Source organism: Adiantum capillus-veneris, chromosome 1 (assembly GCF_014529385.1).
Source record: "Adiantum capillus-veneris isolate H3 chromosome 1, ASM1452938v2, whole genome shotgun sequence".
NCBI lineage: Eukaryota > Viridiplantae > Streptophyta > Polypodiopsida > Polypodiales > Pteridaceae > Adiantum > Adiantum capillus-veneris.
Window position 1 is genome coordinate 139,804,044 of NC_140931.1, and position 12,483 is coordinate 139,816,526.

Below are 12,483 nucleotides of genomic sequence, written 5' to 3' on the forward strand. Positions count from 1 at the left end.
AGAATTTGACCCCCACCACAAGGTCAGGATAGTGTTGGGCAATATGAAAGTATGTTGCAGAGACTTAAAGGAAGATATCCCACCTGCTTGCGACATGTCAAAATTAGAGCTCTGGGATAAATTGTGGGAAGAACAGAAGGTAAAGATGAAGCATGTGAAAGCGCAGGACCAAGCAGCTTTACCCAAGAGATTGAAGATGTCCCAAGATGCGCAAGCAGCTTTGGGAGGTCGATCCGATGCCAGCGGCACCGGCACAATCATGCGCACTGCTTTGAATGCAAAGTGCGCTCATCTTGTCGGCATCCCTCACAAAGCCTTGGTAGAAGGTATGAGGATTAGATCAGGCTCCTTCGGTGTGTGCACATTGTACACTATCAAAGGCATCTCATTTTTTCCAGAACACATTACATATGTGGGAAAATGTTACAAGGGAGGGAGTGAGGCGAAATTTGATAGCTTTCAGACAGAGCAAGGAATGCAAACGCTTCACCCCTCCATTGTAAGGTGCATTGGGTTTACTACAGAAGCTCCTTGGATCACGATATTCCCATACTACAATGGGGTACCTTGGACGACATGATGTGCCGCTTACTGTTCGCGCACAGATTGTTCAGACGACACATGCACAGGCTACAACACAGCTGGAGGTCATTGCTTGTAGCAAACAACCCAGTAAGCCAGATAGACACGGTGTGGATCAAAGAAGTGGTCGAGCAAATGCCGGCAATTTGTCATGCCTTAATCGACGGCGTTGCGACTGCCCACTTGGCCGATATAGTGCACAGTGACCGGCACCCGTTCAACGTAATGTTGGACTTTACTCGCACCAATAAACCCCGCGTCGGTATCATTGATTGGGGTATGATGCTGAGAACACTTGCTAAGCGCGTAGCAAATAATTATTTGTCTCCAAGCGCACAGTCGGACGAAGCAGTTTTGAATGCACAGAGAGCAGGGAATGCCGAGATGGCCAAGCAACTGTGGATTGCTCCCGAACTATACGATCCACGGTGCGCAGATGCATACACAAAAGCCAGCGACATTTATGCATTGGGCTACCTATTTGACATGCTGGCAGATTTTTGGAGTGCAGCCAGAAAATTTTATTTTCCAGACGAAGTTTTTCACCACCCGGACGAAGATGTTATGAGGGCTATTCGAATTAAAGTAGATTGTTGGATGAAGTTAAAAGAGTGGGACCAAAGAAGGAATGCTTCTGACGTGTTGTTATTTTTCAAAGAAGATTTAAAGACAGACCCTAACCCTGTGCAACGTCCACTTGTTGAACTTGCACCATCATTTTATCCGATTTAAACATTTCTATGATATACATGTCTTATCAAGTGTATTCAAATTTTTATTGAAGTGTATTATTTGGTTTGAAGTGGTTCACCTAATTGAGTCAATTATCTTTAATCATTTCAAATTTGTCATTTAACTGTCAATATTTCAAATTTGCCTTGTGGTTCAATTAGTTGCATTTGAAGTGGTTTGATTTAGTGGATTCCGCGCAGTGTCCCAATGAGCGAGAATATATATTTGCCAATGATATTGAATATTTTCCACTCTGTTGACTGCAGTTGACTGCAGCTCTAAGAGAAAATGGCCGATCAAGAACAAGATATTGGCACCCAATCATTGCCTGATGATCAACAACAAGCGGTTGTTAATGCATTTCAACGCATGAAGTCTCTCGCACACGGCATGTTGGCACAACAAGCGACACGTACTGCTCGCCAACTCTCAAAGTGGGCAAATCCAAACCATATGCAGTGGAAAGAGATCAATAAAGAAGTGACAAAGGACATGATCAAGATAATATGGCCATGTGAGGACGTAGAGATCAAGAAAGGAAGGTGGAAGGTTTCGAAGTGCAACCATGATGGTATCAAAGATAATGTTGAGAGGATTTATTTGAAGGTTTATGGCCATCCCCTGCACAATGCAGATTGTGCGCTATATTTTGCCAAAATGTTATATGTTCACTTTGTGCAACAACAACCAATAGACTTTTCGTCGAAGGAGACAACTGTTGCCACACATGATTTAAGAGAGAGTTGTGTCACTTTCACCCGAGATGAGCTGGCATTGATAGTGGAAGGCGCCGACCTACAGTTAAAGAGAGAGAGAAGGATATTTACACGACACAGTTGGCAAAGAAAGATGCAAAAATAACACGTCTTTCTATAGTCACCCAAACACCGCAACCCTCACAAGTCCGGATGGAGAAAATCATTCACCGCTTAAGTCAGGACGTTCAAACCCTAACACAATGAGTGAATCCAACACCTGTACAAGCATTAGGAAAAATTTGGACTCCCTATGGGCCTTGTAAGAATTCCTAATTTTAAGGAATTAAACACTAAAATGTAGGTGCCTTGGGGGACACCAAAAACTACTAGTAGGTCTAAGGGTGGTTTTGAGCCTCTTAAATGCATTCTTGTACATGATAAAGCTCTGTAAAACTTTCTTTATAATATATTTTTTTATGTTTTCAAACCAAAAACACCCTCATATTTTCAAGTTGTTGTAGAACAAAATAGCTTTACTAATAAACGGCATGTTCTCATTGGCCTTTCTGAATTTTAAATTCTCCATTATAAGAAGGAAATGAATTTGTGGAAAGTCTTTTTAATAGATAGCCACCTTTTTAATAGTCTTTGTGGAAAGTGTTTTTAACTGATTCAATTCCTTTTTCTGACCACGACTCCTCAAGGCTCAGAGATGAAGGGACCAGGGTGCGCCGCGTGGGGAGAATAGGACTTGCACATGCGCTACCATACGACTCAAGGGGAGTACAGGCAATCACGCGTTGCCAAGTGTACAACCGGCCAATCTTGTGTGCCATCTGGAGTAAATGTGCATGGTGCCCACAGCTATCCGTGAAGGCTCTCCTTATCAATTCCCCGCACTGTGCGGCAGCCCACAATCCACTCCTCGCGAGTCTAAATCAATGCGTAATCAATTCCTGCACAGGTCGCCGCTCAGTCCCAACTGTGGTCCCCCATTCGTTCCACTTTTTAGCAAGATTTGAAAATGTCTATTACAAGATTGAGAAATTCTTGAAGTCTTTTAAAAATGGATTCCAATTTCCTTACCCAATAAAAATCCAAATTGGAATTTTCAAAGTTGTTCTAAAATTTGCAAAATGTTCCCTCCTTTTACTTCGCTCCCAATGTATTTGAAAAGGAATTCCCATTCATAGTGGCCTCACCATCCATCCGGAGTAAATGCACCTTAGGTTCTTTCAAGTGAAACCATGGTATGGCCTATTGACATGGTAGTGAAACCATGGTATGGCCTACTGACATGGTATTTTTGACCAAGGAAAACTAAGGAAGAGAGGAGACAAACCTTGACACACCTACCTCTTTCTAGGGAATAGGTGATATCCCTCCCTTCTTCCTATTGGCCAATTTCTAATCCCTCCCTAATCAAAAGGGCCCAAGAAGAGTCCATATTTTTCCTAATGAGGGACATACATCAGTCACCTTGTCCTGCATCCGGAGCTGGTCCCCTCGTCTACTTCATATGCATCCTCATCTTCCCAATGTCCAGTTTGCTACAAGAATTTTGATGGATGGAGTGGGTACTATACATTGACATGTGGTCACTATTATCATTTAGTTTGTCTTATTCGTTTGGCTACGAGGAGGAAATGCCAACCTGGTTGTATGATTGTCAAAACAAAAATGAAGAAGATTTCAATGTTGGTGTATCTCAATGCAATGTAGACAAAATAGGAGAGAATTTGATAATAGATGTGGAGGTTGAATTACAAGGAGAACCACAACACTCAGACTTAGAACCAGATAACAACTCAACTGATTCAATATAGCTTGAGAGTAGAATGAGCAAATGTCAAAAACCATTGTAAAAGACCTTGTATTCAAATGTGTTTTGAGTAATTACAATGCTTCATATTTTCGATAGTACATAGTTTGTTACGATATTACATAGTTTGTCGATCTCAATTGTGTTGCCCTGAAGCAGCATCTTGCTCATCAAACAGATTTCTAATTGTGCTAGGGATATCTGGGCGTGCTTGCTTGAATTTATATTTGTTTGCCATGCCAAACATAATATATATTCCTTGTGGAATATCTTGTGAACACATTTCGATGTGATTCAGTATCTTTTCGTTGCAATACATATACACTAATTTCTCTGCTCCGTCTGCTAATAGTCTATTGCGAATAGTGCTGTGAACATACTTGTATATACTCCAATTTCTCTTTGAACTTGAATTTGCTACACGTTGTGCGAGTACTTTCATTGCAAGAGAATGTAAGGTAGAGTAATGCTCTCCACCATTCATCATCCACCACTTCCATGCAGGTTGCTCTTTTGCCATTACCTGTACAAAATCATTCGCAAAAGGACCTTCTTTTAATCTAAATGCACTCATTTCTTTGATTCAATCAATTCGGTCCTGAACGTTGGAGTAGAACTTGTTGACCACGTGATAGAAATCGCATACCACCTCTGTATTGGACATCAGATCTAAATTCCAATACTCGGATCGAGCATGTAAGCCACACTATGGAGTGGACTATGAGCGCTCTTCCACCTTGCATGAAAATACTTAGCCAAAATTTTCCGTTGTTTGCCAAAGAATGGTAATGGCCACTCCTTCTCTACTACAGACTCTTTCAGCTCTTCAAGATTTTCAAGACTCTGTTGAACTGACCACCATGTCATCCACACTTTGCCCAAGTTTGGCGCCCTTTGATCAAGATTGCGGATCGCGAACATAACGGGCATCATTACATGGTATGCATCCATTACACTCCTCCACCAAGCAACCTTGTTTACATAGCCACGTAGACATGTAATTTTATCTTTCACTGTTTCTTTCTGCTCAAGTTGCCATTCATCAAAAGCCACGCAATTTAATGTGTCAATCACAACACATTTATTATGGAGAAGTGATTCCAAGGTATATTAAAAGTGTGTACAGAACCGAGTTTCAGCAGGAAGTTTCGGCATCACTGACATGCGCATCCTATATAAATTGAGCATTCTCTGTCGTTTCAAGATAAATTTCACAACCTAACGTGCTGAATCAATTATTTTGGCGAACCATGTGGTTTCTTCACTAGTGTACCAATCTTTCAACACCAAGTTCAAGCTGTGCGTATTACAACCATTGGCAAAAATGTGTGGAAAGCACTTCTTTATTAATTTACTGGCGTTTTTACAATTCTTTGCGTTGTCCATCAAAACTTTAACAACATGTTCATCACAAATTTCTTTAATTACATCAATCAAGACCTCAGAAATGTATTTGCCACTTTTAATTGCACTAGAACTATCAATCGCCTTTATAAACGTTTCACCCCTTGGACAAACCAGCATTACATTGATCAACGATCTTCTCTGAACATTTGACCAGCCATCACAATCGTACATCCTGAAAGCAAAATATTCCCGAGTATTATTTTGCCAACACGCTCTTTGACTTTGATGTAACGTTTGTCCAAGAAAACATTTCTTATCGTGTGATAAGAAGGAGTAGAAAATCTTGGACCAAACTCACCGATTTTCTTCCAAGCAGCCTTCCAATGATTGTTGTCTACCATGACCAAAGCACTTCCAGTAAAGAATATTGCTTTGGCGAGTGCTGTTTGTGCTTCTTCTAGAGACTGCACTCGAAAGCTTTGATGTAATGATTTTTGACGCATTTGACAAAGTCCACCTTCATTGTAACGTTTAAAAAGAACACTGCCTGGAATTTCCTCTCCTTGCGCAGGTTGTTAACCAAGGTTAGTTGGTGTCACTACACGATCTGCGGAGTTAATATTTGGCTCTGGAAACTCTTGATTCAAAGGCACAAAGCTATACATCTGTCGTCTCTTGCCACCCTTTTTGGCGAGCTCTTCTTTCAAACGCTTTGCAACTGTAGATGCCTAAGAATGTTCACATTTTCTACAATTGTTTTTAGTGCTACCCAGAAAATGATCCCTAATACGTGGTGCACCGCTAGATTTTGTTGTGTGACAAAATTTACATTGCCACTCCATATATCGGCCGCATATGTTGTGAGCATAATCCCACTCTTTGCCAGGAGCTTTTTTATTCTTTGGCTTCTTCGTACCACTTGTGCCCACATTTTGCTCCATTGCTTTTAAATTAAAACTGAAGAGAAAATAACAAGATGTTACAAATTGAAAATAAAATTTTAATTTTCATATATATTATAATTTAAAAACCATTCAATATGAAAAGAACCATGATGCACAATATGAGATTTTCAATGCATGCTAGTCAATCCACATATCAATCACCTATATTGTGAGCAACCATACACATTGCAATGTAATCTATACATGGCGTAATAACCATAGTAATGCTATGAATCTCTCTATGGAATTATTATTATAATGATTATTTATATGTCCACTTTGATTTGCGAACAATGCTATGAATCTCTCTATGCAATTATTATTATAATGATTATTTATATGTCTACTTTATTTGCAAACAATAAGACACATCTAATTTCATTTGCTACAAAAAAACAAACGAAAGCAATAAAATATATAATTGGTCATTTCATGCACTAATAATCTATCGTAATAAATAATGCACTCTCTGTATAAACCAATGCATGAACTAACGCAAATAAATCTTCAATATAATCACCCAATTGGGGACTACTTGTACCCAGTGAAGGATTGTAGCCCACCCATGCAACCAATTCAATATATAAAAGCTATTTTAACCCAATCAAGGATTATAGCTCTTATGTTGTAAATCAACTCAAATATAAGACTTCAAAAATCTTTATATGCCCGGTACACTAGTAGAGGACATCCGACCCTTGACTATCGACTCGTCATTTACATATGCTCATCTTCTAAAACCAATTACAGCCCTCATTTGGACCAATGGGCTTCTTCGCAATGAGCATATTTCCCCAAGTTTTCAGTTGTTTTGGTTTCGTACCTTTACGTCGGTAAACGAATTAAAATTTTTTAGAAGTGGTTACCGAATTAAGAATCACGTTCGGTCCAAAAAAAGACTTGTGACTCTGTAACCTTAGGTCAATTCATAAGGAGATGACAATACTTGGCACTCGGATACACTACCCAAGGATTTGCCTAGCTAAAAGATTGGGGTTAGCACACTATTTACTATATATAATTACGCCGGGATTTTCAATTTTTCCGGCGGGCCCGCCGAGAAAATGAAAGAGCCTGGCGGGTCCCGCAGGGAAATTATAAAATCCCGGAGGGCTAACCGGCTCTATAGGTTTTTGTAGGTCATCATCAAAGTCACGTTAACAATTAACATGATCACGTGATTTTTTTGTGTAAATACTAGAGTTATTTATATAATCACCCGATCGTGATTACGTTAATGAAATCCCTGTCACTTACTCACGGAGTATAGTGATGTGTTCTTAAGTGATTTACCACCGGATTTACCCCTTACACGTGATGTGCAGCATGGCGTAGATGTCTTGCCAGGCACCAAACCGGTGAGTAAACCACCTTACCGTATAAGTGCTAAAGAAGCCAAGGAGGTTGAGAGTCAGTTGACTGACTACCTCGCTCGTGGTTTCATTAGACCTAGCACTTCGTCTTGGGCATCACCAATTCTATTGGTAAAAAAGAAAGATGGTACTATGCGCATACGCGTAGATTATCGCGGATTAAATGCAATAACCATCAAGAACAAGTATCCTCTTCCTAGAGTGGATGAGTTGTTTGATCAACTGCACGGGGCAAGATACTATACAAAGATAGATCTTCGTTCAAGATACCACCAGGTGCGTATCCTACTGCAAGATATCTCCAAAACTGCCTTTAGAACACGGTTCGGGTATTTTGAATTTTCGGTTATGCCTTTTGGTCTAACCAATGCTCTAGCTACAATTATGACACTCATGGATAGTATCTTACGTCCCTATCTTGAAAAATTTATTGTGGTTTTCCTTGATGATATTTTCATTTATAGTAAGACTGAAAATGAACACATAGAATACTAACGATTAGTGTTTGAACAGCTACGAGCGCTAAGCAAAGCAAGTGCGATTTCTTTAAAACAGAGATATATTACCTCGGTCACGTGATCTCTTATTCTGGCATCAAGATGGCATTGACAAGGTCACTGCCATTCTTCGATGGCCACATCTCAACATGATTGAGGAGCTTCAAATATTTTTAGGCATGGCTGGATTTTATCGACAGTATATCCGTAACTATGCCAAAATCACTGTTCTTATGACGGATCAACTTAAAGCAAAAGGTAAAACCTTTTCTTGGGAAGAAGCCCAAAAACGCAGTTTCGAACAGCTCAAGGTAGCTATAGCCACTACTCCCATCCTAGCAATCGTCGACCCACTTAAGACGTTTGTGGTAGAGACTGATGCTAGTGATAAAGCCATCGGTGCGGTACTTCTCCAGGAGGGAAGACCTATAGCCTTTGAAATTAAAAATCTAGATAGAGCTCAACAGAATTATTCTATTTATGAGAGAGAGCTCTATGCAATAATTCACGCTTTACGAAAGCGACGACACTATTTATATGGTGCCCAGTTTGAAGTAGTTTTTGACCATGAGAGTATCAAATGGTTTACTACTCAAACAGATTTGAAAGGCCGTAAAGCTAGATGGGCAAAAATCCTTCAAGATTATGATTGTAAGCTACAATATCGCAAGGGGCGATACAATGTAGTAGCAGATGCACTAAGTCGGATGCCTCAGATTAATTCACTTGCTTTCACGGAACTAAAGAGTGGATTTTTGGAGTCATTACGTGGCAAGTGTGCACAAGATCAATCATATGCTAAAGTGTAGAGTGCAGTTTTTAAAAGGGATCCCTCACACTCACATGTATCTGAACAGCCAGATCAACATGTCTCTGCACGCGTAGATAAAAACTCCAACACACAGAGCTCCACCCCTACTCAAGAAGAGCTTAAGTGATGGAAGAATTTTTCCATTGATGATGGAAACTTACTCCACAAAGGTAGAGTATGTGTGCCAAAGGACTCAGACACTAAGCACCAAATCTTATTTGAGTGTCACGATAGTCCAAGTGCTGATCAGCTAGGTACTCGTAAGATGTATGCCTTAGTTCGATGGCAATTTTATTGGCCGGGCTTACATCATGATGTTCAAGAGTACGTACTAAACTGCCAACAATGCCAAGTTAATAAGGCAGAGTGTCTCAAGGTAAGTGGCCTTTTACATTCTCTAGAGATTCCACAAGGTAAGTGGGAGAGTATCTCTATGATTTTGCAGTAGGACTACCTACTACAAATCGTGGCCATGATGCCATTTGGGTAATTGTAGACGGTCTCACAAAGATGGGTCGATTCATTCCCACTAAGACTACGGTTAAGACACCAAAATTAGCATGGCTATTTGTAGAGCATATATATAAACCCTACGGTCTTCCAGCTAGTATCATTAGTGACAGAGATCGAAGGTTCGATAATCACTTCTAGAGAGTTGTGTTCCAAAAGTTGAAAACTAAACTTAATCCAAGTACGACTGATCATCCAGAAACGGATGGTCAAACAGAAAGAGTTAATCAAGTGCTAGAGGATATGATACGAGCGTATGTTAGCAAGAAGCAAACCAATTGCGAAGACTACTTACCTATATTGGAATTTTCTTATAATAGTTCAAAGCATGTGACTACTGGGTTTAGTCCATTTATGCTTTTGTATGGATTTCAACCTAGATCACCCGTTACGGTGGGGTTGGCTAAGGAGAAGATACAACAAGCGAAGGATTTTCTCCAAGACCATTTTGACATGCTTCGAGTTGCTTGACAGAATGTTAAGCAAGCTCAAGATTGATATAAAAAGTACGCAGATGAGCATTGTCGTCTTGCTACTTTTGAAGAAGGAGATAAGGTTTTCCTCAAAGTCCCAGAGCATTCAGAGAGTCTGAAAACGAAAAAAGTTGCTAAACTTTCACCAGCTATTATGGACCGTTTACCATTCTCAAGCGTATAGGTCAAGTGGCCTATAAGTTAGCTCTCCCAGAGCACTCACGACTTCATCCTGTTTTTCATGTTAGCCATTTACGAAAACAGCTAGGACAGAATAATAACATCATTGACACAGGGTGTGTTAGTTGACCTTATCAAACCGTCAAGCATTCCTCATGAGCCCGAGAAGATTTTGGATTCTCATGAGCTTCGCACCAGACATCATGTCAGACGACAGGTGTTGGTAAAATGGCTAGATAGACCTGAAGAAGGTTCTACATGGGAGAATGTCTCCGCACTTAAGAAACATTTCCCTACTTTCGTTTTCGAGGACGAAAACAATTTTCCAAGGGGGGGTAATGTAAGGACATGGGTCCTATGGGCAAGGCCATCGGCACAGCCGGACAGTGTGTATGCTAGGGGGAGGCTATAAGATAGCACGGTTGGGTGGAGACTAGCACACACATTACCACCACCCTTTCACACAAGCCGTTTAACAATGCAATAAGCAATAAAACTTGCGCGCAAGCCTATATAACACGTGAGCAAGATCTTTAGCTTCTCGCATTACCAAATGGTTCGCTTGTGTGTGGCAAGAAGTCTGCGAGTGTTTTTTTGATGGAAAACGCTAACGAACACACTTGCCACATACCATCGTTTGGCAATACGGTTTAAATAGAGCTTGTCCGCAAGCTATGTAAGTTTGTAGGCAAGCTCTATGGCAAGGTGTATTGTAAAAAACCTCGTGGTGGGCATGACAATAAGTTTGCAAGCATTTTTTAAAGAAAAAATCTCACATCTTTGCCACACACCCATGTGCCGTTTGACAATGCGGCTTACCATAAAGTTTGCGGACAAGCTTATATAGCTTGTGGGCAAGTTTTATAACAAGCCGTATTGCCAAACGGTTCGCTTTTGTGTGGCAAGAGGTCCGCGAGTGTTTTTTGGTAAGAAACACTTCAAACACCTTTGTCACACACTTACAAACCATTTGACAATATGACAAACCATAGAGCTTGCCCACAAGCTCACATAGTAACCAAACAAAATCTATGGCAAGTCGTATTGCAAAAAAACTCATGATGGGTGTGTTGTAAGAGATCCGCGAGCGTGTTTTTGATAGAAATACTCGCGGACACCATTGCCTTATAGCCGCAAGCCATAGAGCTTGCTCACAAGATCACGAACAAGCTCTATGACAAAGCCATACTGCCAAACAAGGTTGCACCCGTACGTACATACAGATCATATCCGTACAGTACATCCGTATTGTACCGTACGGTACGTACAGATACGGTGTGTACATGTGTTTTTTTTAATAAAAAATTTTAAGCCCTATTTCAAGCGCTGGGAGGTATTATCGAAAAGCGTCTTCTGCGAACGAATTTTAAGCGCTTCTGGTAAGAACACACAGGTACTGTGCAGAGTGCATTAGACTAGTGAGTGCTCCTCTCTTGCAGGTGATCAATAAGATGCCTCGCAAACCCAACCCAGTGTGGGACACGCACACCCACGTGATCCGAGTAGTTACTACGCCGGGTCAACAAGGGACGGGTACTCATCAGTGGCAGTGAAAATACTGTGGGGAAAGCAAGACAAGTACTATTACTCGTGTTCTCAAGCATCTTACAGGGATAGGTACTACAAATCACTATGTATTTATTTTGATGCATACTTCTTGCCAAAGACCTACGAAACATTTGGCAATGCAACAAGCCATAAATCTTACCTGCAAGTTCACATAACGTGCACGCAAGCTCTATGGCTTGCTACATTACCAAATGGTTCGCTTGCGTGTGGCAAAAAGACCATGAGTGTTTTTTTTTGTGAAAAAACACTGACGGAAACACTTGTCACATACCATCGAGTTATTTGGCAATGCGGTTGGCATAGAACTTGCCCGCAAGCCATGAGCTTGTAAGTAAGCTCTATGGCAACCCGTATTGCCAAAAGGCTCGTAGTGGGTAAGACAAGAAGTCTGCAAACGTTTTTTCATGAAAATACGCTCGCAAAAACTTTTGCCAACCCACGAGCAAGGTTGCCGACAAACTCTATCACAAGCCGTATTGCCAAACGGTTCGCTTGTATGTGACAAGAGGTTAGCGAGAATTTTTTAATGAAAAGAACGTTGGCGGCTGCCCTTGCCACGTACCAGCGAGCCGTTTGGCAATGCGGCTTGCCATAGAGCTTGCCCGCAAGCTCGGGCAAGCTCACACATAGCTTGTGGGCAAGATCTAGGTATGGCAAGCCGCATTGGCAAACGTCTCACGTTTTTTCGGTTTTTTTTTTAAAAATATTAAATAACAAAATAGAAAGTAGAGAGAGACACTTTTCGTTGCACTATGCCATTGTTTTTGTGTGGCGAGATCCGAAGGGGACGTCATGCTGTGAGATGGAACGTCGGAGTCGACTGTTCTTGATATAAATGGTGATTTGTGATCCTGTCTGTGCACTATGGATAGGGGAATAGTCACTTTCAAGAGAGAATGTTCTCCTCCATTCCATTCCCAAACTGTACTTCACATTCAAGGCTTG

General features: G+C 40.9%; 1 protein-coding gene across 1 annotated transcript; it reads left to right on the top strand.

Moving 5' to 3' along the window:
* The first annotated feature begins 621 nt into the window (after window positions 1-621).
* LOC147465679 (uncharacterized) lies at window positions 622-1,314 on the top strand. The gene has a single exon (XM_086496860.1). It carries the CDS (start codon window positions 622-624, stop codon window positions 1,312-1,314), a length of 693 nt encoding a protein of 230 aa, XP_086352986.1.
* The last annotated feature ends 11,169 nt before the right edge of the window (window positions 1,315-12,483 follow it).

What these genes read in the sequence shown, in the direction of transcription:
- LOC147465679 (XM_086496860.1), top strand. Translation starts at nt 622, where the DNA reads ATGCACAGGCTACAACACAGCTGGAGGTCATTGCTTGTAGCAAACAAC.